The sequence below is a fragment of the Apteryx rowi genome, unplaced genomic scaffold (assembly GCF_003343035.1).
Source record: "Apteryx rowi isolate R43461 unplaced genomic scaffold, aptRow1 scaffold_224, whole genome shotgun sequence".
In the NCBI taxonomy this organism is placed as follows: domain Eukaryota; kingdom Metazoa; phylum Chordata; class Aves; order Apterygiformes; family Apterygidae; genus Apteryx; species Apteryx rowi.
In genome coordinates this window covers 1189527-1216525 of record NW_020448575.1, presented here as the reverse complement: position 1 = coordinate 1216525, position 26999 = coordinate 1189527, and the positions used below count along the sequence as shown (strand labels likewise).

The window sequence follows — 26999 nt, the reverse complement described above, 5'->3', positions numbered from 1 at the left end:
GGCGCTGCGCGCGCTCACCCAGCGGCTTCCCCTTAGACAGGTTGCACCAGAAAAGCAAAAGCGGCCGTGAAGAGTCCAAGCAGGAGGAACCAGCGCGGACCCCGAGGGATCGGCCGCGTGCTCCTGAGCTGCCGGGGCTCAGTGCTGCTCTGCTGCCGGCAGAGGTTCACGGCGCGCTCTTACAAAGCATGGAGTTTACAGATTCCTCTCCTCTCCTCGGGTGGCAAATACGTTGTTCCCTAAGAGCTAAACCAGCGCTGAGAACTGCACTGATGTCGAGCGATGCTGTCCTGCTGCGCCTGGCGCCCAGCTCTGACCGCGCAGGTGCCGCGTGGCATGGCGCGAGCTGGGGGCTCGATTAAGCACAGCACAGCTGCAGGGTGTTGCGCATGTTTTAGCTCCAAAGTGAAATGCGGTCAGCAGGGCAGCGAAACCAGACCTCGTGTTCACGGTGCAACTGTTTTGAAGCCAAATTTGTTCCTGTCCTGAAGCAAGAAGAGGGCCAAAGGGAGTTAAAATAGCTAAACACGCTACCAGCATGATCACAGTTATGTCTAACCCATACCAATAGCCCACTTGCCTCCCACACCCTCCTCCGTTATGCTCCGAGCTCCCGATGGGAAGGAGGAGGTATGCGAAAGATGCGGGATTGCTGCTCAGGGCAGGGAGCGCCATCCGGAGCTCAGTGGCTCTTGCATACGCAGGAAACGTGGGGCAATGCAAACTCCCATAAGTTAAGGGTAATGGAAACTGAACATGGGCACAAGAAGTTTGCACCCGTGCAGTTCTCAGAGTCAGGTCTGAACCACAAAGGTCAAATTCGGCCATGACATGAGCAGGTAAAAAATTTCAGAGACTGCAGTGGAATCATCTCTGCCTTTCACCCCTGTTCAGCAAGACCACTGACACGCGCTGAACGCAGAGCTCGCGCATACGTTCACCAGAGGTGATGGGAACAATCCCATGAATAAAGATAGGCAAGTGTTTTTGCAGGAGCTGTAAAAGAATGGAATTTTAATGCTTGCTTCAAATGCAGCTAGGTGGTGCTGTACAGTTTCAAAATGTTTTAATGAATTTTTGTTAATTAATTTTGTTAATTAACCTTCTTTAAAGTTCTTGTACATATATTTAGTGGAAAGAGGCTAAAGAGCAAAAAAATACAAATGAAGCAAATTATTTTTGGAAAGTATTTTTTTAGAAATACTCTCATGTAACATTTTTTGCAACTCTACTCTTTTCAGACATCCATTTTCATTTTCTTATCAAATCTCTCTTTTACAAAACCCCACTATATGATAGCATCTACATTCATCTTGAATTTGGTCTTTCTGCCAGAACAAGATCGACTTACTAAGGTGCTACTGGTGTAACTGGAGAGTTATTTGACTTACATATAGTTTATACACGGGGAGAAAAGTCCAATTATATTCTTGTTGAAGTCTATATTAGCCTATAGCCTATATTAGCCTAAAGTCTATATTAGACCTACAACAAACTGCATTTTCTTTATAGGATAAAAAGAAAGCACTTTCAAGACAATCCTAATAACCTTTAATTTGGCAAGCAATTGTAATAATGTCTATTATTACTGTTTTGAAAATTGCTGTTTTTGTAAAATGTAATTACAAATGTTCTAAAATAAAAGCATGGAAAAAGAGGACCTCAAATTCTCAGTCATTACAAACATTAAAGACCTTTTCTTCCATTAATTTCACTAAGTATGTTTAAATCAAAAAAACCCCCAACTAAATAACAACATATTTAGCAAATCCAATATAGAAAGGCTGCAGAGAGAAAACCAAAAAGCTTGCCATTAATGTGAGGCTTTCAGGACTGCTTATAAAAGAAGTTAAGACCTTTGTGAGCACATCTCCCTTTTGGGAAACCTGCTCTGATCATCCAGATCTCTATTTGACCTAAAGGCTTTAAAGGTGTAGTGAGTTTCTCTTACTTTGCCACCCACAATGTCTTCTACACGTTCCAGTCTGCTTTCTGCGCTGTTTCCTCTCACTCATTTACCTCCAGACTTGGAAGAAACAGAGAGAGCTTTGCTCCTCACTTCCTTGTGTCTAGCCAACTGATGGCACAGACACTGCTGATGCTCCTCCGAGGGCACCTAAGTGTGAGGATTTTGGGCATGTTTCTTTTTGCATTGTACACAAATCACTGAAATTTCAAAACACTACAGCAACTTACTGTACTCTATTAAAGCATCAGAAAAGTTCAGCCAATTGGTGTCATTAGCCCAGTGACAAATGTACTTCTACCTGCTGCCAAGAAATGTCATGCTGCATTTCTAAATACAGTATAAACAAATGTTACCCTGAAATAACCACAAATTGTGGCACAATCCCAAAGGCAAAAGGACTGCAGACATGAAATAATAATTCCACAAAATGATTATTTTGTGGAAGTCACCATTTTCAAAGGTGGGTAGGACTGTAAGTGCAGCATTTACAAGGCTACTGGCCATGATGGTGAGCAATATCCTTGACAAAATTTACTTAGTTCACACATTGTTCCTGAGGGAAACAGACTATTTATGTTCTCTAAGGAAGCTGATGAATAATACTGTGCAAAACATAGCATCATCAGTGGAGTTCTCCCTAACAGAAGAAACATCCTTTGCGATTGTTAAAACTGCTCGTTTCCTTAAAGCAGTGTAAAGGAAGCTACATACCTATTTTGTACAATATGAGTCATTTTCTGGAGCTGAACCTTAAGAAATAGAACAATACACAAACAGCCACAAAGAAACCATCTCTGAAAAAGCCACAAATCAGAGCTGTTCACATAAGACGTGAATCTGATTTTATTTTCATTCAAAGGCAAAGGCTGCAGGTTATAGAGTTGGGATCAGAGTCAAGAACAACCCCGTGTACTCCGCTTTTTCCCTCAGTGAAGCGTGGACACGATCTATTATGCAAACCAGGGTAGACTGAGAATTAATCAGTGATAATTGCTCTAGATTTATACGCAGCTGCAATACACAGATTGGTCCTTAAACTGCTACTATAGCCGGTAAGACACAGAGCAGTTCTGTACCTGTTGAGTCTGTTTCTTTACAATTCCTCTTCCGAGGACGGCAATATGCAGAGACAGATGGCATTTGTGCTCTGCTCAGTGCTAGATCAGAGAAAACACAAAATGCTCTTTCTTTGTTTCATGAAGACTCTGCTCTCTATTAGCTTTTTGGTTATCCTCACCTAAAACAATGGTTGATCTTGACATAAAGTAACAGCTACTAATTGTGCCTGGTAAAAACGTGGATGCATCAAACCAAAAGCGCTCGAACAAGGTAAGGGCGCATCCTCGGCGTTACCTGCCGCAGCAGCTCCTCCTGCCGCATCCTGATGCGCTCCCTCTCCATCTGGATCCTCTGGAGCCTCAGCTTCTGCTGCTGCTGCTGCTGTGCGGTCAGCGCGCTGGGCATGTTCAGCAGCCCCGGCTGTGGCTGTGGCTGCGGCTGCGGCGCCTGTGCCGGGCGGCTCTGCTGAGGCACCGCGGTGCCGGCTGCGATCTGGTGCTGGTGATTCATAACTGCGCGAAAGAACAGAAATCACTGCTGGAGAAGCAGAACTGCGCTTTGAGATAACAGAGGGCTAAGGACACATGGAGTGCATTTACAGTGAGCATACAGTTATTGTTAATACCAAGATGACTGAAATAACCACTCCACCTGGCAAGATTTGATACTAGCAATCGCTTAATAAATAAGCTGCAATATTTAATTTGTATATAAAATATGCAAAATAATAATACAGCAAATATTTATATATATCCCAATATGTTCAAATATTTACCTAATGATATGCAGTAAATGATATGCATGTTTTTAACTGAAATTTTCTTAAAGACTGCATGCCTATAATATGCAGTAAACTAACTAAAATGTTTTTGACATTTACATTTTCTTTATTGACAGATCTGAATTAATTATTGTAGAAAAAAGCAGCAGCACAAACAACAAGGACGGTTTTATAAACAGCGGTGTTTTCCGCCGCTGTGAAGGGGATGCGTGCTTCTTCCAGCAACGCAGAGGTGGAAGATGCTCCATCCCAGCTAAGCTGTGAACCGCGGAGGACGGCTATCGCCTTCCCGCGCTGCCCTGCACGAGTCGCAGTCTCTGTGCACTCATCTATAAACGAGGGGTTAATATTAATTTTCTATCTCGCGGAAGTGTCATAAACACAGTAAGGAACTTGAGGAGCTCACACGCTGCGGCAATGAAAAGCAGCGTTAGAACTATCACTGAAGAAAAAAGCATCGTCTAACGAGATCCAGCGGCAAGCTGGACGGCCAGAGGTTAAAAAAGCAGCGTGAGCAGAAGGTACCGGCCACAAACAGCAGCTACAGTGAACCGACTTTCCATACTGTCCTTCACACAGGTTCGCTTCGTTTATCAAGGTAGGTGAAACAATAAATACAAGGAAAGGACAGTTAAATTGAATTTCTAATACATTCATTACAAAAAAAAAAGTAGCAATCTATTGGCACTTGCTAACTTTTCCCAACAGATGTTTTTGTCTCTTTTGAACAGAGTGCGCCTTTTTTCCAAATGGCCGCAGACATTTTGTGTTTCGGGCTGCAGTCAGTGGAAAGTTAGCCATCTGCATTGATAGTATAAGAATTATTACAGCAAAACAGTGTAATCTGCAAGTTACTGGTACATTATACCAATTTCTTTAGCAAACTCAGCAGAAATCTTTATCAATCTTGTATTGAAAGAATAGTCTAAATTCGTTGCTATTTTAAGCAGTTACATCAGGCCAAAACTAAGTTTAATGAGTTCTTAAATGTGAGCCTGTACAAAATTAATCAAACAAAAGAGGCCAAGTTCAGCCCTGGTGCAACTCCCCTCAACACAGGTCAGGTAAGCCTGAAATTACAATTCATGGTTTCATTTTCAAAATGAAAAAGGTCTAATAAATTGGAGATTAAAATAACTGATGATTTTAGGCCTGATTTAACACAACATGTTATCTGGATATGCAAACAGACCAAGACAGCCTTCTGCACATTTCATTAACATGTGAAACCTCATCTGCGGGAGTCTTCAGAGGTGGAGATGACCCCCCTTGTGGGGATATTCCCAGCACAGGTCTGGAGCACCTCCGCGGAAGGCAGAAGGGCACCGGGAGCTTTTTCTAAGCAAACCTGACCTACGTCCATGCAAACCAGCTTGATTCTTTCACTTGCAAACAGAGGAAGGCTGCTCAGACAGTAGTGTTACTTAAATCAACACAGTCTTTTCTGGTCAAATTCAGAAACTATAAATCAGAGCAGAATTCCCCATTGGAGGGGCATCTTTATTGAGAAACCCGTTGCAAAAGAAGTTACAAGTCTTTGTGCAGCGGCACAGTCAATCTGATAACCACGCCACAAAGCCAAAATTTCAGCTGTCGCCCTCAGCAGCAAGGCCAACTCGGTCGTGGAGGCAGAACCACCCCTCCTCTCGAGAGAGGCCTCCCTCGCAGGATCAGGCTAGGACAAACCAGGAAGAAAAAGAGACAAAGACGGAAAACGGCACAGCCTCTGCTTGTTCCTCCACTTTATTTGCGAGTAAAACATACTAGTTCCCAGCAATGCAGTCTAAGGCCTTTCATGAACCTTGTAACCTTCTTTCCTCCTGCACCTTTACGTTTCTAATTAAAAAAAAAAAAGACATACAGTGAGCCTGCCTAAAGCCAGTCTGGATTAAGAATGGCAGCCATGTAGTTCTTTAAAAATTCATTGGCATTTTTTCAATGATTTTTTGCTAATGAGGCAATAACATAAATAAAAAAGCTCTTCTCTTCCAGCAAGAACACCCCAGATAACAAAATTCTAGAAGGGGCACGAGATGTTTCTTTCCAAAGGACTAAGACTTGTACCTTCCTTTCTATCTTTCACTCGCTGTTGTTCTTATCACACGAAAGCTGAACGCTCAGCTCAGCTCCCCATTTCTCAGATACTGACACGCGTCCGTTGAGCGCCTGTCTGGCCCTGAAGGGTAACCTGGCCTTTCAGCACTGCATAAAACGAGGGAGAGGGATGAGCAACACGGATAACTGCAGAACAGCAAACACTGTTGGAAGCGTGCACTGAAGGAGATGGATTGGTGATTACACAGCCTGGATCAAATATATGATACCCTACGATGCAAAATGCTGATCTGGAGTTAACTCACTCTGCCAGTTCCAAGTTAAAATTTTCCGAGCGGCCTAATCGCGTGTTGTCGTCCTGTCACAACAGGAATACGGCAGGGACACGGGCACTGGGCAAGCATCAACTTTGCCCCGTCCTACTCGGCAGAAGTGTTTACACGCGCTCACATCCGATCTGAATCGAATTTGTTCTCCGGGTGACCCAGCACCGCGCAGCTCCAGTAATTAAAGACTGTGAAACCACGATCTGAGAGTGCAGCTGCGTATTTTAGCTTCAGTGGCAAATCCAGCTCAAGAAGTAATCCGAGCGCAGCCCTGCAGTAACATAACCCTTCCGCCGATTCCTTTTCCGCGTGGTCCAGAAGCAGCTGTATCCGCACAACTGATGACATGAAACCGGAGCACGGCCTGTTACTGTTCTTCCACACCCAGCTGCTTGCTCCTGCCCACATGCTGCCTCTTTACGGGGCTGACAAGCATTTTTGTGGCCACATGCAAGCTAAAAAATGCCTGGGGAAAAGGAGGAGATCAGTTCCCAGCCAAAGGCACTGGGTAGCCATGAAAAAGCTTGTGCTGAACCAACCCAGACCCGCAGGTGGGAAGGAGAAGCTGGCTGCAGTCAGCAGGCAACTGACGATGTCGGCACCGACTAGCGGCAAAACCCCGAGAGGCTGAAGCCCGCAGTGCCGAGGGGAACGGCGGCGATGGGGGCCGGGGCAGGAACCACACCACCCTCCTCGCAGGAAAACAGTATCCGCAACCACACCTTAAGACACAGTGGGTCTAGTCTCTTCTCATTCACGCTAAAATAAATAATATTGTAAGTAAAATTACATAAATTATATCAATGTAAAACTGGTGTTAACGTTTTCAGGCCATAAACACTTCAGCAGGTATTTAACTCCTGTCGTGCGCAAGCACACGCTTAGATCTCCGGGTGCCGGGGCTGAGAGACAGGGCAGCCGCGCTCCGGGTCCGTGCTGGCGGGAGGATCGCCGCAACACAGCAAGCTCTCCTTAAGAGAGCGGTTTTCATCCAAGCAGCACGTGCAAATGACAGAACCGGGCACAGCTAGGTGCAGACTTGCAGCCCAAGCAGCGTGTCCGGGGCATGCTCAGGGCTGGGGCCTGAGCCAGGCGGTTTGTCGTGGAGCGATCCGTTGCCTTTGCCGCGTTGAGCTCCGTAGAGAGCGCGTGCTGCTGCTCCTCAGCCGCTGACCGGTCCCCACGCTGCGCCACAGGCAGAACTACAGCCGCCGGTGCGGGGACAGCACCGAAACGCCGAGGGATGCTGATCCCAAGACCTCTCCAAGCCGTTTCTTCTCGTGGGGACGGCAGCATGTTTTGGTCCGGTCAACTCTAAATCTAGGAGGCAAAACTCGCTCTTCTTTCAAGCAGCACTACCCCTGGGTAGATGCTGTCGAGGAGCTGCAGGAGGCTCAGCACAGCCGGTGAAGTAAACTCTCCCCTGCCTGATGTCGGGGCACAGAAACTACAGCACACCCACAAGCAAAGTGTGTCAGCGTGCGATCATACTGCTAAGAAATGACAAAAATCCATTCTATGTCTAGAAAAAGCGATTTACATCCTCTCGCTTTGGTGAAGACATAGCTAGGGGACAGTTTTGCAGGTGGCCTCAGTGCCGGCGATGCACAGAAGGGCATGGGGCGGCAGGAGCCAGCTCCACCACCCGCACCGACCGGCTCCGCTCTCCTTCTCCGCAGCGCTCCGTACATCCAAGGCCTTTGGACACAGGTCCAGAGAAACGGCTCTGTTCAAAACCGCCACCAGCTGGAACGGCCTTTGACAGGAGCACTGAGGTATGAGGCGGAGATAGAAACCAACTGAGGGGCGTCTGAGCCTGCTGACACCACATTTTTCTCCAGCATACACTGCTTTAGAAAAAAATGGGATGCAGGTAACTCTCCATTCAGTGTGAATGCCAGGCACTTTCCTTCGCAGCAGCCTAAACGCTTTAGGCTCAGAAAAATCAAGTATAGAGGAGCCACGTGTCTGCTTTTACTGTGCTTTCAAACAAGTACAGATAGTTTTGTCATGGTATCTGCTAAAACATGCTTACTGATAAAGTCTAATTTAAAATGGAGCATTAACCTGATATGGCAATAAAACCATTTTTTTAATCATTCAAAACCAGTTCATAAATACACAAACGTGAAGGCCAAAATTTTGATTTCACCAACTGTAAAATAGCATCATTCCACTTGAATTATTCTTGAGTGCAATCACAGTGATGTCCCACAAGCAGATTCAGTACATATGTGGTCTACTTTTGTGAAGTCAAAACTAGTTTTTATGTATGTACATGCATACATAATGCACGTTCAGGTAATCTCAATCTAGCACAAATATTTTCAGGAAATAAAAATAGTATAAAATATGAGACTGTGTTAGGCAGTTCTTTTTTATATATATCCATTAACTAGAAGACAAAATGAACCCAAAATCTAGCATACAACATAGGATACTATGGGACATTCTGCAGCACTTCCCACAGCAACTGCTGCATTCAGCTGCTCTAAAAATATATCCTAAGGGTCAAAATGTTATATGTACTGTAATAAAACAGCTGAGTCCAGGAACTAGCTGAATGGTAATTAAATCATGGTAGATTTGTATGTACTCTTTTGCATTGATTCCACTGAAAGGCGCTATACATTGTTATGAGCAAGCCTTTAGTTAAGGTCTTAAATTTTAGGGCTTTTCTGTACCAGCCCTTCATATGCTATGGCAAGTGGAACAAGTCCTGTGCAGAACAGCCCGTCCCAATCTGCAGTCCTACAGACGCTGGAATATAGGAGGGAGTGGTAAAGATGCCCAGACTGTACACAACAGTCAAAGACTGTGAGAAACAGAACCACTTTAAGATTTCGGTGCCACAGACACTCTTGGGCAACTCTGAGTGTTGTCATTTTCAATGAAGAGGTTTGCATCTGCACAAGCAATTACAGTACTTTTGATATTAAGCAAGCCAAAGACGCTCTGGTCCATGTGCTCCTGATTTACCTAAGAGAAGCGTTCTTCCTTGTGGCACTAAGAACGGCATCCAGCATTGATGTTCTCCAGACAGGCCAGGAGTGAAACAGTCAAATTTGAAAGTAACAACGTATTATTCAGAGCGTAGATGAGTTTTATTATTTATGCAGATCAATACTAGTTGTATCTAACAGATCTGGATTAGTCCTGTGCTGGACCCAGGGCCAATCAGGGTCCATAAGCAACTGTATTACCTGTAGGTAATGTAGGTCATGCAAAGCCTATGCTCATAAATCCTTCTGGACTTTGTGGAAAGCATGCAACACACCAAAGCATCTCTGCAATGTGCTCCCAGAACTGGCAGTTCTGGGCAGTACAGCACAGACATGCCAGCGTGCCACTCTACGTGACTTCTCCAGAGGCACTTTGGTCCTTCAGAGGCACAGGTTGTCTGATCCCCAAGCTAAGCCTCCTTCAACTCATGGACTGCAGCACAGAGACATCCACTTCATTTTGTGTAATCATAATAGCACCAGCTTTGAGAGGATCATACCACACCTGGGCTGGATCTTCACACAATTTCAGATTTGCGGTTCACTGCATGATGCTCCTAAGATAACAAGAGAGATGACTATACTAGCTGAATGTAGACAGGCTTATACTGAAAATGGAAGTTTCCTACATCAACAGCTATTGATTTCTGAGAAATTCTGACCTAACCTGAGAAAATCAGAAGACCTAAAGAAATGTCCAGGTCAAAAAACATGAAGAACGTCTACCAGTGATGAATGATCTTTCCAGGTTGCCTGCAAACCTAGTGGCAACTTGAGACAGATGATGCATTGTAGGGAAATGCGGCGATGTAGCAGACCGAGCCACGGGAAACAAAGCCAGAGACAGGCATTGGTAGCGCTAATGCAAAACCTACAGCCCACTTATTTCTCATATATGAGCTAACAGCCCAGAAATCTTACAGTTTTGCAGAGCATTAAAGCTACTGAATGGTGCTTCAGAAAACCTAAGACAGTACTGCTGCACCAGCCGCAACCAAAAGGATTTGCCACTGGAGTTCTGACAAAGAAAGGGGAAAAGGGACTTTTGGACGAACTGAACAATTCCATTAGGAAGGTAGCTGGATACAAAGCTTTGAGATGCTTGGCAAAAATCTGTGCAAGTGCTGCACAGAGCATCTGAGTATATAGAGCAAATCCAGCAATCTGGAGTTTACCATGCATGGTAGTTCAATTAATAGCAAATGTGCAGTAAGTCCATCCACGGCTTTTGGAAATTACAGTCCTACTGCACAAGAGCACAGTGACTGCATAGCACTTGTAAAGTAAACGAAATGCTTCTGTAAAGTGCTGGGCTGCCTATTCATATGTAGTACAACTGATCTGATGCACTTTTCAGTACCTTTCAAACAGGATGCCAGAAACTAGTAATTCCAAACAAATGTAAAAAAAAAAAAAAATCCTTATATTATAACCGATTAAAGTTTGGGTGAAAAAGGAAGCCACACCTGAGGACATCTGGACATACTATAGCTCCACTGAGCTAGCTTCTCTGCTGGAGAGGAGATTGTAGATGTTGTCTAATACCTAAAACTTTCTGACTGCATGGGGAGACTATGCCAAGGTACATGTGGAAATAAACCAAAATACTAGTGAATGATTTGTGCTTTGCTACATATGAAAAATTACTTCTTGCCAAACAAATCTTTATTATAGAAGACATCTTTATACCCTGTAAAGTCAAAGGGTCTGCTCACATTGGTCCTATGTATGCTTCTTGATATCTTATGACAAAAAATATGATCATCTTCTTTCACTGTGGCAAAAAAAAAATCATGTAAATTCCCAACATATTAGTCCTGGAATGATATATTTAGTATGGCTGGACTGTCCACAAAATAAATTAAATACAAAGTTCAGATTTGTTGGCAGCCTTTTTTCTGACCTGTTTTTTGTTGAACATCATTATATACTTTTACCAAATCTATGCTAGCAAAATTGACATTGAGGTTTACAAATCCACACAGATTAAACATTACCCTGGACAGGACAATTCCAAAAGTACATCTCAATAGAATATTTGATTCTTGCTATTATTAAACTCTAGTTTATACAGTAATTGGTAATGAATCCTTTCATAGATAACTACCTGCATCTTTCCAGATTTTTTGTTTTTAACAGAATCAATACCATTAAAAGCTATGGTCACACTTGTATGATATAAATACAGTTGTGCCAATACTTTTGATCACTAAAATGATCTCCCTTTTTTCTCTCCCCCCACTCCCCTCCACTTGTTCTTTGTGTGCACAACACCATATTAGTGCTTCCAGTTAGTTCTTATCCTGTCAAGGTATCTATTTGGGCAAAAACCAGCATCCAGGCAGAAATCTAGCCTCCTCAGAAGAGGTGTGGAAGGGTATGATCATATAGTTTTTACAGGACCAAGAGTTATCACTGCTTTCCCCTTTTTACTGTGTGAGTTCTTCAAACAACAAGAAAGAAAAATATTTTGGGGGTAGAAGGTAGGTAGCTTTTCCTAAAGATAGAGCTACGAAAACATGCAGAGGGAAACAAATATACTGCCTGGAACACCTTTAAGGATGTTTGATATGGCTGGTATAGCCTAGTTTTCAAATTAATAGTGGATCTTTAAATAGACTATTTGGAATGAAAAGAATCGCAATAATGCAAAACTATCCCTGTGCTACATATCTAAGTTTATTTTGAGTAGTCTTTTACCTAACTGGGTTTGTTACTGTACTTCTCCTGGAACTACCCCAAACTGTTACTGATTCTCTATTACCATTCTCGACTGAGCCATAGAGTCAAACACGTCACAGTAAGACTTTTTTGGTACACAGCTGATATCACTGTGTCACTGAAGGTCTGAAGGAGCCCAGCGAAGTCAAAGGGAAGTGAGCAACTTTACAGAACAGTGACATTCTGCAAAGTCTGTTCCTTATGATATAATCATATGGTACATTTGTTGTCATATTTACTTGATTTTATTAATGCTTGCTATTATTTATATTTGAATTCCGAATTTATATTTGAATGCTATGAGGAGCATAACAGAATTTGGGTTAGAAAGAAAAACCTGCTGTTCGTGTTCCAACTAGACTACCCAGTACGAATGCCAACTTCAGTTCAGTGACACTCAACCAACAAATTGGTGATGCTTTAACAATTCTTTTCAGCCTGTTTTTCGGGGGAACCTTAAGACATGAGGGCTGCTTCTGAGAGGTCCAAATGTAACTAAGAAAAGGCAACCGATCTTCAGTAAGCTCAAATTCACCAGACAGGGTTTGGCACTCCCCTTGGAACATTTCTAAGGTTCTGCAAACAAACGGAAAACCCCAAAAGCTCAAACTCACCTCTGTATAGTAAAGGAGATAAGATGGGACTTAGCAACTGAAAAGCATTCATCCTTCTAGCAGACAGATTCAAGGTGGCATTTATAATTCAGTTCTCTTGTAGGAAACAAATTTGTTTTGCAAAATGAAGCAAGCCTCTTCAATGAACAGCTGTTGCACAATTTTTCAGCTCAAATGAAAGCGAATAAAAATGTGGAGCTAAGATCAAAACCTAGAGTGTGCAGCCAGTCTCATTACAGTTTTACAGTCCATGGAATTACCACCATTTAGTTCACCTCTCAAGTTGGACCCATGTAAATTTCTTTTAGCAGTTAGACAAGCAATGAATTTTTTATTGCTTTTCTTTGCTTTTAAAGTAATAATATTCTAGTGAATTAGGTTTTATAATATTGTAGGAGACCTTTCTGTTGATTACTTTGACGAATATATACTAAGCAAGGATTATTCTGTGGGCAAGAGGATCTGCAGGTTGCAGAAGCCAAAACACGCAGGTGTAAATTGTTTCTGACATACGTGCTGAACTGATTGTACCAGCTTTTATTATTTTAGTGTCAGAAGTGTCTGGGTGCAGCTGTGGGTCTTTTTCTCTACTCTGTCTATAGGCAGTCCAGTGCCTAATTCATAGGAACTGGCCAGCATCAGGTGTCACGCAGCACAGTCTGATGAAAAACACATGTCTATAGAGGTTTAAAAAACAAAACAAAACAAAACAGCCATATTACAGTTTTGACTTAGTCACGACATTGTGAAGAAAAAAAGACCAGGCTCCCCTCCTTCTCTCTCTCTCTGCTTCTGCCAACAAAGAACTGCTTGTTTCACTTATTTCCCAGAAACAGCATTAGCCTTCCAACAAGGTCAGCAAAAAATGCTGCTTTTCAGTTCGGGTGCATTTTGTTCCAAAAATCTGTAAAGTATTAAACCAAAAAGTTGTACTATCCCAGTGCACAGAGAGTCCTTTATTCAGATTTCTGGGCTGAAAATAGCTATACAGAAATTTCTCAACAGTTTCAACTGGTAAGTTCTATGATATGCACATTTAACTAAAGTTTCCTGTCTTCAATGCTTCAAGCTAAAAAAACCCTGCAGGTGCAGCATCAAAGCTATGAATTAGCAGAAAATGGTTTAAAAGATTAGAGATTTACTCTGTACGCACTTAGATCTCTTCCTTTTAAGAATATCTGAATAAATAACAATGAACAAGTAACAGTGGGAGCTGCCTGACTGGAGCGACAGCTTAAATGCTAATGACCAATTACCGATGACCATTATTATTTAAAATAATTATTACATGTTGTTTACTTTAAATTGTTTTGTGGAATCTTTAGCTTTTGCATTTCATTCACTTGGAAACTATGCAAACGACATTCCACTCTCGGGCTAACACATGCTTGGATTGTTAACCTTGAAGGGAAACACACCAACAGGAACTTCTTTGCAATTAAAAATTACCAGATTTTGAAAAAATACCAACATCTCTTCTGAACACATCAACCTTTAATATTTCAGATTTACTAGACAGTAAGTTGCTGGTTTAAAGGTGTTCTTGGAGACATCTGGATTTAATCTGCCTGCTACTGAAGTTAATTCCTGTTAGTCTCTACAGCTGATACTGACTGCCCTTAAAACATGAATAAATTACTCAATTTGAAATCTACCTCATAAATTACTTCTCGGAGATTTCAATTGCAGATAATCAAAATACATTCTTTCCCAAAGCTGTGTGGTAAAACCCTCATTCTCACAGAACGTGCAGATTTTCTCCACTGGTTCCAGCTCTCCTATAAGTCTGATTTCATTTACCAGAAACAGGTCCCAAAATTATTCACATTGACCACATCTGAATTGTGTCAGCTCCTTTCAGGATATCCAGTAATTAAAAATGACCTGTAACAGGAAGCCTATCCACTGTGCAAGTGGTGTATGGATATGGGTTACAGGTGGGGAAAAATGTGTCCCTCTCAGTATTATGTATTTCTACCCAAAATTCCAGCCAGAGCAAATCAAGTCTCACAAAGTTTAGACCATTCCATGAATGTTAGTTATCACTAAAACACATATGGCCTATTTTTAAACACCTTGGGAGTTTGTGTGGTCTTATCTCCAGGGACTCACTTTGACACTGCAACCAAAACTGCATTTTATCATCTTCAAACAATAGCGGCTACACCTCTTTTATCATGGCAGGATATGGAAACTTTGGTTCATGTGTTTATTGCTCTTAGACAGGATTACTGCAACTTTTTATTGGTTGGATTTCCTGGCTGATTAAAAAAATGAAAGCAGGTGCAAAGTGCCATAACCCTAAGTCATGTCCAGAACCAATTAAATTACCCTGAGCAATATAGCTGAAGGCTAAGCTTTTCAGATTCACAGATGAATTTCTGTAACACAAACAGCTGTCAGTGTAAGGTGCTCTTCATGTTAAATTCTATTGTTTAATATATAATGTCTTTCACCATCTAGAACCAGTGTATTTAATTGCTAAAGCTAGCTTCCTCTAATCACTTGGCTCATGCTTGCTGGTAAATCTTGATAAAGGAGTAAGCTTCTAATGGAAGGAGCTTTAGCTTCTTTGGTAGAAAAAAATCAAATGATTCTTCGCCTGCAGTTTAACACCATGAGTTAATATGACTGAACTGTTAGCATCAATGCACACACTGACCCCAAAGAGATTAAAATCAGGATCTCCATTGATTTATGACTGAATTACTTGTAAAAGGGAGATAATATTACTAGCTTCTACCACAGATGTGCCATGAAGTTCTATTTTTCTTATACTCTGTATTTAAACATGATCTAATCAGGTGAAAGACATTATCAAGTGGAAACAAAAGTGTATGCACCACCCTTCTCCCTCTGCCAGAAATTATTCTCTCTTCTTAAATTTGTATTACACATTCTGAAATTCCACCATCTAGCGTTCATGATATAGCACCTACTTTTTTACAATGCCAGCCTCCTATCTGGTAAAAGTGTGAAAAGAATTGCACCAGGATCCTCTGATCTGTCGCGGAGGTTTTCAAGATGTGGCAGGTTAAGCCCTGAGCAACCTCATCTGATCTCACAGCTGACCCTGTGTGAGCAAGGGTGGGCAAGGCCTGAGGCCCCCTCCCACATGAAGTATTCGGTGATGCTACGACCTTAAATTTTGCAAGGCCCCAGTCCTCAGCACTGTGTGGGAACTCGTCCAGTTCTCCTCCCTACCCCAGAGCAGGCACCTGGCCTTTGTAAGCTCGTAACATTGCTGCTCACCTTTCAGCAGCTGCCCCTCGATTCAGTACATTTGCGTGAGTTCTCAGTTTCTTATAATACTCCTATGAGGATGCCACTAGCACATAACTGTTAAAAAAGCAGCAGCACAGGCAGATTAAACGGTCTGCTCCAGATACAAATGGACTATGAGAAAACTGGAAAACTCAGGAATTACAATTTTAAGTATCTTTACACTATTTTCATTTTTTTGCTGCAAATGTACGTATTGATGAATTCATCTTTACAGAACCTAAGAGAACGTACGGTTAAGAGGTATTATGTCCGTGTTGAGAATTAAGAGTGATCCAAGTACGTTTCCTTAAGACAGGATTAGCTGGGCCCAGAGACCATGTACACTAAGATAGTAATTAACAAATTACTAACTTAACAAGTTATCAACCACAGTATATCATGAAGAAGAAACAGGACAGGGAAGACAAGGGCAAGAGAAGATGGCTCAGCACTAACGCATGAGGCGTGGGATCTGCTCAAACACAGCTCTGCTTTGGGGCGCTCTGCTTCATCTCCGTGGCACTTCTTCCCTGACAGCCAGCTCACACGTGACAGCAGCTTTCAAGAGCACTTGCACCCATCAGTCACATCTCCAGGCAAAGACTGCTGAGGCATCCAAGCTCTCTCCATGCCAGAAGTGGAAAACGCCAAGTCGAGAAGTCAGGTAGAAACCCCATTTCTGCTACTGCCGATGCTGGACTACGAACAGTGAAGAGAGAGGCAAAGCTGACGGCACCGGAGGAAGCACCGGGGACGTCCAGCCGGGTTGAATTCCCTGAATCCAGTTACACCGAACACGCATTTAACCACAGTACCTAGTTAGACTGAAAGTCCCTATCCACTCCCAAATAAACTCAAAGGCATTTTACAAAGTGGCAGAGGGCCAAAAACTCTCCAACCACCGAACTGAGGGCACGACTTAACACACGGCTGGTCACTTGGAGAGGACCTGGAATAACTGGGCCTGGCAAAGTCTGTCTGCTTCTCGTGAGCTTATCAGCTGACTCAGGGAGAGATACTGCTTCTCCCTTTACATCTTGCTGCCTTATACCCTTAAGTCTTTATCAGAGACGCAACAGTGCTACGCTTCAAAGTGGAAATGCGTGAATGAGAGCACCACGGTTCCTCACCCCTCTGTGAAACTACTCCACACACTTTCATTGCCTTGTCAGGGCTCCTTGTCCAAAATCTCCTACCCTCCGTGTGAGCGTAAGGTGCTCCCTGGCGCCCAGCACCACCGACTCGCGTGGCTGGCAGTTCTTACGCTGACTTCCTTGCTGCGAGTTACATAGAAAAAGGAGGACGCAGCAGTTGTCACTGAACATCACAAGTTAACTTTCACTGGGAATTACTCCAGACATACAAAAGAGGAAGAACTGATTTTCTCTTAAAAGACAGCGTGAAGGAGGAAGACGACGCACAGCGCTGGATCTGCAAGTGCTGGACTACGAATGCACATGACGTTTGCAGGGGAAACGGAGGGCCTGAGGAACGGTCAGCTGAGGCTGCGGAGGTTTCACTGCGGAGCCGTCACTCCGCAGGCCCCACACGCGGCTGAACAACAGCACGTAACCACGGGGCCAAGCCCAACAGGCGCAGAGGAACAGAGGGGTCCTGCAGGCCACAGCGGAGCCAAAGCATTTCTGAATTCCTCTGCCAGCCTGCCAAAGTCCCTCAAATGCACCGGCAGTCCATGCAGTTTCAGAGTGCACCGGCAACGTTACATGAGAAAGATGTAAATTCGTGCCTTAAGCAGGAAAGGAGAGCTTAAAGAGAAACAAACCTTGAACACCTGAAGCTCTTGTTCAGCAGAAGAAATAAAGCGTAGCTTTAAAAGCTTTTAAATAATTTGTTAAGAGAATCCTTGTCAGTTTTGAGAAAGTGATTAAACAACAGCAATTGCTGTGATTCATCAGTGAAATTCTATAATCATCCATTCTAATCATCTTTGGAAGGAGGATTGAAAAAATCTAACAAGGTACTTAAGACATGGATAGGCACTGAATAGCCATTCATTGCAAATCCAACCAGTATTTGTTTTATGGCCTTAATTCTACAGCTGACTGTATAATGAGGCACGCCACTTTACCGAGAAGGCCAAGTTTTTTGCACCCAGAGTCTATTTTTTTCTTAGAAGCCTCCTAAATAATTTAGGCATATAAATTCAAGCTGATTTATACAGAAAATATAAATACTATGAGAAGTTTTTATTACTTTACATTAAAATATTTTGCAGACTGCTAAACTTAAAAAACATTTAAACGAAGGCCAGATTGTGCTCACCAACTGAAGGAAGAGTGCAATCACAAAAGAAATCTCATTAAAACAGTTTGAAGGCAGCAGGATGAAAATAAAAAGGGGGTTTTTTTGAGTGTTGCATAATGTAGAAGAGGGAAAGACTTCAAAACAAGGAGCTGATCATCTGAAGTACTTAATTAAAAATTGCTGCAAAAGGCAAGATTTTGTAAAGATCTAATTCTTTTCCCTAAACTTTTGTACACGGAGCCAAAAACCATACTCTCCTTGCAGTCTTCTCACACCAGTGACCGCCGCTGAGGCGGACCCGCTTCCCTACACCAGGAGCCAGGCTTTTCTGGGGAGCGGGTCGGCCCCTCCAGGCAGGCAGCAGCCTGAGGACCGGCCTGGCTGCGCCGCAGCTGCTCTCTCCCGCCAGCAGCACTACAGGAGGTCTGCGGAGCGCGGCCCCCCGACCCAGGGACCCAGGCTGTGCAGTACCCCTCCCACCACACAGGTCTGTTTTTTTAATAAGAGCAAACTGATAGGGAGCCCACTTACAGGTTACTTTTTTAGGCAGTATTTTATCAATCAGCTGAGAAAGCCTAATTTATGTTTTTAGATGAGGCAGAAAGCAGATCCATGTGCAGATTCAACACCAAACTAAGTGGAATATATGCAGCATTTACGAAGAGCCAAGAAACGCAGTGCTTCCAGCCTTCTTCAGAGACTGATCATTTTCCCTGCTGCAGTCCAACGAAAAAAATGTATAGTTGGAAGATTCCTGTTAACATTGTTCTTTCCTTCTACTAACTGTCTTAGGAAAAAAAAAAAGGTGAAGTGTTTAGAAAGGGTGACTGAGCAAGTCTGGATATTTGCTAATCTACAACAATATTTTCAATATTTGAGACAAATTTCCCTCACCATTCACGAAACTTTACTGACGTTAGTGATCTTGTGTAAGCGAGTGCAGAAACCTGCCTCGCATATATTAGTTTTATGTAAATGTAACTAGCAGCTTAACAAGATGCATCAAAGAAAGACATGCCTTCAGATGCCTTTATCACATAACATTTAAAAAGCAATGCTTTAAATGTTAGTGAGAAAACCAAACTGGTAAAGTTATAGAAGAACAGAGATGTCTAGCTCATAAATGAATGACATAAAACCACAGTTAAAAAACATTTAGAAAAAGGACAGCAGATTTCTTAAGGTATGTCTATGAATTTCAGTGAACTTTCGCTGTAAGTTCCTGTCTCGAGCACCAGCACACTAGGATGTGGTATCACTTAGTCACACTATTTGCCTTTGATAGAATGTCAGTAAGTGCTTTGTACACTTCCCAGCAAATATAGCTGGAAGGAGGTTATAAACTAAAGCAACAAGCTGTACAGAACAGACCGTATTTTCCATCTCTCCACAAGAAGCATAGCAAGGAAAACACATGTGTTAGCAATTGAAAGTGCAGACCAGAATTCAGACCTGGAATACTTAAATCCCTCTTTTGTAGGTGGCACATCTTCAAAAGAAAAACTTACATTTTTTTTAATTCCTACAGTACTGAAAAATGCTAAGGCAACAGACAGAGCCATAGTCTTCATTTGCTAAAAAGTTATGAACCAGCTCTGGACAGAAAGGAGGTTTAACTTGCTATCCAATTTCCATTTTTCCTGTGATGTCTGCAGGATGTTGGCACAACCACTTCTGGCTTGGAGGCCTGACCACCAGCCCAGCGAACTGCTCAGTTCGGTGTCTGAGCACACCAAGAAAGCAGGTTCAGCAGTAACACTGCGAACATCACAACTGACCAGAAAGGTATATCCCTTCCTTTCGGCCAAGATAATTTCAAAACAGAGACATTCTAATTTGGCACTGGAAAGTGTACTCACGTGTAGTTTAAACTGGCACATGAAGTATTCAGAGGCTACTGTAACCTGCTCAGATTACCACAATCTTGTCATTTCTGTACATATAAACACTTTCTAGATTAAATTATTTTTTCATTATTTTTAAATAAAATGGTATTCCCATTTGGTGTGGTCATTCAGATAGACTGGAAAATGAGGGACTGTGATGCTGAATCTAATAAAAGGATGCTGAAAGCAATACCCTACTGTGTAACCAGATTTGCTTGCTCCCAAAGAAGCGTCACAGCATCCCTTTAGAAAGACAGCAGAACCACACAGAGTTCACCAAAATGTGTTGATAAAATAGTTCTTGATTGAATAAACATGGACACAGTGGAAATTTGTACATATCATTTGTAGTATGCTAGTGCGTAGGAGATTCAGTCACAGACTAGATCTCACTGTGCTAAGTGCTGTACAAATACGTAAGAAAAACATGGTACATCATCCATAAATGTGAGAGGTACTTAATGAAATATATTCTGTATTTGATGTGATAGATTTTGAAGTCTGTGGAAATGTCCCTTCTGGGCACCCAAAGTCCCTTCCAGAAGAGACTCAAACTGAAACCCTAAGAGTATTATTGGCTTTCATTTCCAATCTTTTGTATCCTGAAAAAACCCTCCTTTAAGTTTCAATGTACAAATATTTCAGTATGGGAGTTGGCTTTCATTCACTTCCACTCACAAATCTGGGGAAAAACCTTACCATCCTGATTTACAGGATCCTCTCTGTTTTTTAATTGTACAGAACATAACAGGTGTCAACATAAGCTGAGGAGCTGGTAAGAACAAAAAAACACCCTACTCCTATTCCTTACCTCTGGGTTACTTCAAAATTGCTATGAAGAGATTGACCTAAGTGCAGCTGCGGTGTGAAATAACACGCGCAGAACAATTGTTAGTCTTGCCACGTAGGATGACACACGGCAGTGCATCCCAGCCTTTTGGAGTTTACTCAGGTTTCTTCTTCAGACATCCACTCTCATGACACATCTGCTACTGCCTGCTGACTCACGTGACACGGCCAGCGACAGCTTTGTACTGCACAGATTCGAGCAGGACGGTTGTTGGGAAAAAGCAAGAGGAAAGAACGTGGTATGATTTACCTCAGGGGACAGCCTAGGTGTTTTTTATAAATTCAAGACAAAAGTAAATAGCTATTTTGTATTACTGCTATTGGTGACCACTGGTAGCCAAAAGTTTACTCAAGTTTTCTTGGTATGTGATGAGAGAGTCCTGACGAACTGCATTGCAAATGAATAATCATGAAATCATGAGACCAACCTATCAAAAATTAACCTGAACTGGAATCTGGTTTGTGTTTTTAATACTACCTATTTGCGCTAACTGTATGATTTTGAGCCTACAAGCTGACCTATCTGTTCCTCATTTTCTTCAGATGTAGAAAAGTTAAAACTACTAGGATTTGAACTGCAGAAGTGAAAGATAAGAGATTTGTAAGTCTCAATTATATATGAAAATGTTTTCTTCCACTTACAGCTTTTCTTTAAAATCTTCAGAATATTCATGGCTTTTTTTTTCACTAAGGCTCATATCCAGCAAAATCAGAGGAACATTAGTAGATGCTTAAAGTTAAGCGTGAAGTGCAGAAGAGGAACACCGAATAAACCATGCCATTTAGAGGAAATCTTCAGGTAATTCATACTATAAAATAGACTTTTCTATAGTAAGTCTATCCTAAAATAGACTAGCTTACAGTGCAGAACCTAATTATGAAAAAAAGAAGGAATAGCTACCACCTCTGACCTAAACAAATACAGGAAAGACTGCAGACATCATCTGAGCAGCGCTTTGCACAGTAAGTTTTGAGAATAATATGGTGGGCTTGCGGAGGCCTTATAGCACCTCTGAATGAAAAAGCACAGGAAGAGTTTATTTTTCTATGTTCAATGCTATGGCAAAAATTTGTCATCAAGGCTCCAAAATAAAACGCCTAAGATTTTAGAACTTTACCTCAAACAGTGCCAATTCCCTTGCTGCCAACTCTACCGAGGGAAAAAATAAAAAAAGGAAGTGGAGAACATACTGTTTGGCTTGATAACAGAATCAGAGCTACTGTTTCTGAAGCAAAAATTACTTTGGCAAACAAATATAATAATATATAATTATATAATAAAAGGTATCTCTCTACTCCTATTTTTTCGTATTTTCACCAGACAGATGACATCCAGTACTCACCAAGATTTGGCTGAGACATTGCCATAGACCTCTGTGGCATTGGTGTGGAAGTAGCTGCAGGATGGTGGCTCATGTGATTCAGCGGCTGGTTCATAGTTTTTCGAGGATCTTGCCATGTTGTAATTTTTTCTATGTGACTGAGAAAGGAAAGATAAAACACAAGATTAGCAGAAAACACCCAAGTATATTATATACATGGCTAGGCATAATGCCATGAAAGACCCAATTGTTTCTCTTATCTCATATTTATCTACCCTTCTCATCTCACCCTAATCCATTTGAAATTATCTATCTTCTTGTCATTTATTTAACCCTTGAACAAATTCTTTTCTTCTGATCTTGTCTCCTGCCATTTTAACTCCTTATGCATTACTGCTGAATCAATTACTTTTACTTGAACGAATGGTGAATTCCATTATGATACTGAAGATCTACAATACACACTCATCCTCCACATATTTCATTGTCCAAAAGTCATTTACTCTTATTCTACCAGTCTTTTTCTATATACTCAAACACATGCCCATTCCTCATGCAGCAACATACAGTCATTTTGCTGGGTCAGCCTGTTTTGATAAGACAGGTGTTTTTCTTGCTAAATCCAATTGGTTTTGTTCCTTGCCCCTCCATGAGAACCAGGCTGGCTTTACATTTTCCAGGAATATCAGAATATATTCTCAGTGCTAAAAGGTGCAGATTATATCCTGATAACCAATGTGTATGGCTAATCTCTCTGTAAAGGCACAGTTTTTATTGCAATGCAGTTAATGTAGGTCAACAATCTACTGCTCTGCCATGTTAAACTTCCTCTAGCTATATTACAATAAAAACTAAAGAGTATTGCTCTGCACGAGATTTAACAGTCAGATAAGTAAACTATTACTGCCGTAATTTTTTTTTTTTTTTTTTTGCCACAGAAAGCAGTGGTGAAGGAACTGCTTTTTTGTTGCAAGTGAAGGTTTTCATGGAAATATATCAGTTTTGACAAAATTTTTTATCAGGACAAGGATTTTAAGCATCAGCATGTAATCCTGTTTGAAACTTGAAAAAGAAAGAATAGAATGATTTTAGAGCAATCAATAGCCTGGTATTTAGTGACCCCTGGTTGTTGCAATTCCACCCTGGCGTGTCCAGCTTTCTGCCACTGACTAACCAGGCTACTGATCACTGGCTGCTCTGGTCAGGTTTTCCTCTGTTACTTTTTCCTAGAAAACTCTAAAAGAGATAAATCTTCAAGAGGAACGTGTAAAGAAGAATAAAAGTTTTAAAAGCTCTGCAGGATAGGAAAACCATTCGAATCCAGCCTGAAAGTCTCTTTACTGAACTCAGTTTCAAACTTCTCACTTCTACTTCCACCTGTGCAGGCACTGCCACTAACGCAGTCACCACTTCATGTCTCCAGGCTCCGTTGATAACTAGCAGTATTTTGCAAGCAGGCTTCAATCTATTGCAGTGTTGCCATGTCCGAACTCTTCAAAGTCAACCTCTAACATCAGTAAAAATAATGTGAATTGCAAGCAGGATAAAAACAAGAGTAACCTGAACTATTTTTTAAAGAAAGGAAAAAGGTGGCACTGTCTTTATTTATTCCATATCCATTTTCTTTTCCTAGTATTTTACATTTAATGTACATTCCTAAAACTGCAACTGAAAATCACACTTTCACTTCTATGCCTGTCTAAAACACAGTCTCTAAGCAGCTGAATCACTTCCCTTCTTCATAACTTCTAGAACTCTTCGCTTTTGTTATCATTATTATTAACAATGAAACCACCCACCTTTTCTTCTCCCCAGGATCAAATCATTTTATTCTCCCTTCACTGTAAATCTTTAATGTATCTTTTTCCATTTTACTCTTAAAATTAGGTGCAGAGCAGCATTCTGAATTAAAGATGCTGTTACAGCATTTGGGCAATGCTCTCTGTAAATTCGGTTTGTGCTTAAATGGGATGGAAGGCATTTTTATTTAAAGCTCCATTGTTTTTTTTTTCTCTGGCATTCTAACTCAAATAAAGAAGCTACATTTAATCAAAGGCATGAATTTTGGAATACCAACCTATAATAGAAAAGATTATTCCCCAAATAGGAAGAAAAATGTTTTTAAACATAAGCTTTAGCGATTAACAAAATACTGCCTTGATGAAGCTTTATCAGAACAGATTTTTCACTTCAAAGCAATTTTTACAAACCTTTAAAATTTAAGCAAAATGTAAAAATTAAAATAAGATTTTTTTCTTTAAGGTTCACCTCTAGAAACTGAAAGCATAAATTCCTGTCAGGAAAACTTGAAGCACAAGTTCAAGTATTTATGAAGTCAGTTGTATTAAGCAATCCATAACTTGTTTGAACGTGTTCTCCACTCTAACTACAAATCTGAAACCTTAAACTGCAACTGCCAATTAGGTACAATGAGCAATAACAGGAAGTGCTCTTAACAAAAACACGTTAGAAAACCAAAATGGTCAACTTTAAAATTTGCTTTTGTTATCAAAGTTCCTTTCAGCATTAACATTCTCACATTTCATGGGCATTAAAAGACAACGAAATATGATCATTCTTTTCTTCATTCAGATGAGTGCTCCAAACACACGGAGTCAGGTATGTGAGTTTGTAGTTAAAATTTTGAGGATTCTTCCTATGTGTACGTTTGAGATTTTTAAATTGTTACTCATACATATAAAAAGGCTCTCAATCCACATTTTAGTTACTCTGACAAGCTTTAAAAGTGAAATTACCTAAGCGATTAACCAGCAGTTTCTGTGCATCTTTACAAAGAAAAATTATCAAAAAAGTAAACTCAGACCAAACGGTTGAGTCCCATTACCCCGCACACACCAGCGCTGGCTGTTCCCCTTCGTTCACCCACGGCCTCAGTAAATGCATACACCGTGTTCCCTTGGACCAGGGCTACTTCAGTCTGACGGCGGGAGCGCCTCCAGCGCCAAAGGCACCTTTGCGGCACGACCAGCTCCCACCCGCTGCTCTCACAAATCTCAAACCCAGCGGGTACCGCCGCTGACGGCAGGCGCGGCCGCAGGGCCCCGGCATCGAGGCAGCTCCGCGGGAGACCGGGTTTGAACGTCTTCACTTTTCAGGAACGGAGAGCGAGTCCAGCCAGCAGCCCAGACACCCAAGCAGATTTCAGGGCGCTGAAATCACGCTGTGTTCCCAGCGCGACCTTTTCGATAAACAGACTGTTAATGCTAATGCAGCCTCCGGCGTGGAGCCCTTCCGTCCCCTGCCCTTGGAGAGGAATTCCCATGTTCAGGTCGGTATTCAAGAGAAAAGGCCATAATCTCCTGGGCAAACGGGAGTTAAAACACCTGCCCCAGAAACTCAGATGACCAGGCAGCTCATAAAACTATGAAGTTTGTGAACCACTGGAGCACTCACTGGTTATTCCAGTGTTTCTTTCTTGTTAATTTCTTTTTTGCATTTGCTATTTGGTTACACCTAAGAATTGAAATACAAAAGGTTTAAGCAAAATATTTTCTACCTAAATAACTCAATACTGTTACTACTGTATGCAAAATTCAGTGTAAAGACAAGCAAAAAGTGATCTGCTATTCTTAGCAAATAGGCCAGCAAGTAGTGAAATCAGACACTGAACAGAATATGGAATTCCTCATTTAGGCCTTGATCCTGAACCACTGAAGTTACTGAAGTTTTGCCACAGATGCCAATGAGAGGTGGATCATACCCTTCCACATCTCCACAGCTTCACAGCATGGCAGATGTTTAGAAAAGGAACATGATATCAGAAGTGCTTGGGTGCAGTTGGTAATCTGTTGTAATAACTTTATGAAATTTTTGGTCTTGTACTTTTAATTCAGGGTCATTAGGTTTACTTTATTAAAACTGTACAAAATCAGATCATGTGTATACAGAATATTTTTAGAAAAGAAGATACAGGGTTTTGTTAACAGAGGTCGTTACAAGTGTTCTTCAACAACATAATTTATGTAGTGCTGGGAGCAAACATTATCATTAGTTCAGTGAAATATTGTCTAAATAATGACTTTGAAAAAACCTTTCTATGAACAGTGCTATTTTAATATTATCCTCAGTGTACTTTAAATGCCACAGAGTCAAGCAATAGTTATTTTTTGGGAAACACATTTGTCATAACACTCCCTGCTGAAACACTTGGTTTCTGATCACCAAATTAGGATGAAATGAACTGTGGTTCTGTAAAGGAGGTTTCTTCCACGTTGTACCATGAGCCAATTCTCCACCCCTTTCATGTTATTTAAAATATGCCCACTGAAAATGTCGTGCCTACAAAGGATTATGAGGAAGAGCTCTGTCATTTGGTTCCTCTGAACTATGTGCCTTTTCTTAGCTATCGATGTAGCGAGGCAGTCAGTATTAAGCCAGCACAAAGCACGGAGAAACACATCATCTAGTGTCAATAAACAAGGAATTACTTCCTAAGCTAATATGTTTCTAGAATGCATCATTATTGCCCTGAACAAAAATCATCACAACCTACAGATTATCCCCTTATTCATTTGAAATAAAGGATGCAAATCAAATTTACTGAATCAAGTTTTAATAAATTCACAAAGCCTCTTCTCACATAGAAGTCCTCATAAGAAAAATGTTCTGCAAATTGCCATGCAAAGCAACCAGTCCTGAAATTGCAGCTGAAAACTAATGCTGCTTTTGTTCAAACTCTCTTTTACCCTTTTTATATAGAAAATGATCTGTACCATAATTACACATGTGAGAAGAAGGGCAATGACAGCCATTTGGCAATGCTTCTGAACTTACAGAAGAACTGAAAATTTGATCAAAAAACGTAGAGATCACAGATCTCAAACTATCCAACTGCATGAAAAAAACCACAGGAATTCTCTGTGTAA

General features: G+C 41.5%; 1 protein-coding gene across 1 annotated transcript in view; it reads right to left on the bottom strand.

The window, feature by feature from the left end:
* The window catches only part of WWTR1 (WW domain containing transcription regulator 1), a 34648-nt gene extending 12380 nt beyond the window's left edge, over positions 1 to 22268 (bottom strand). Inside the window, exons 1-2 of the mRNA XM_026065177.1 lie at positions 22135 to 22268; positions 3323 to 3540 (exon numbers count right to left, since the gene is read on the bottom strand). Of these exons, the coding sequence (XP_025920962.1) occupies positions 3323 to 3540; positions 22135 to 22228 (312 nt within the window). The 5' untranslated portion in view covers positions 22229 to 22268. The remainder of the gene's footprint in view (positions 1 to 3322; positions 3541 to 22134) is intronic.
* Positions 22269 to 26999: the final 4731 nt, after the last annotated feature.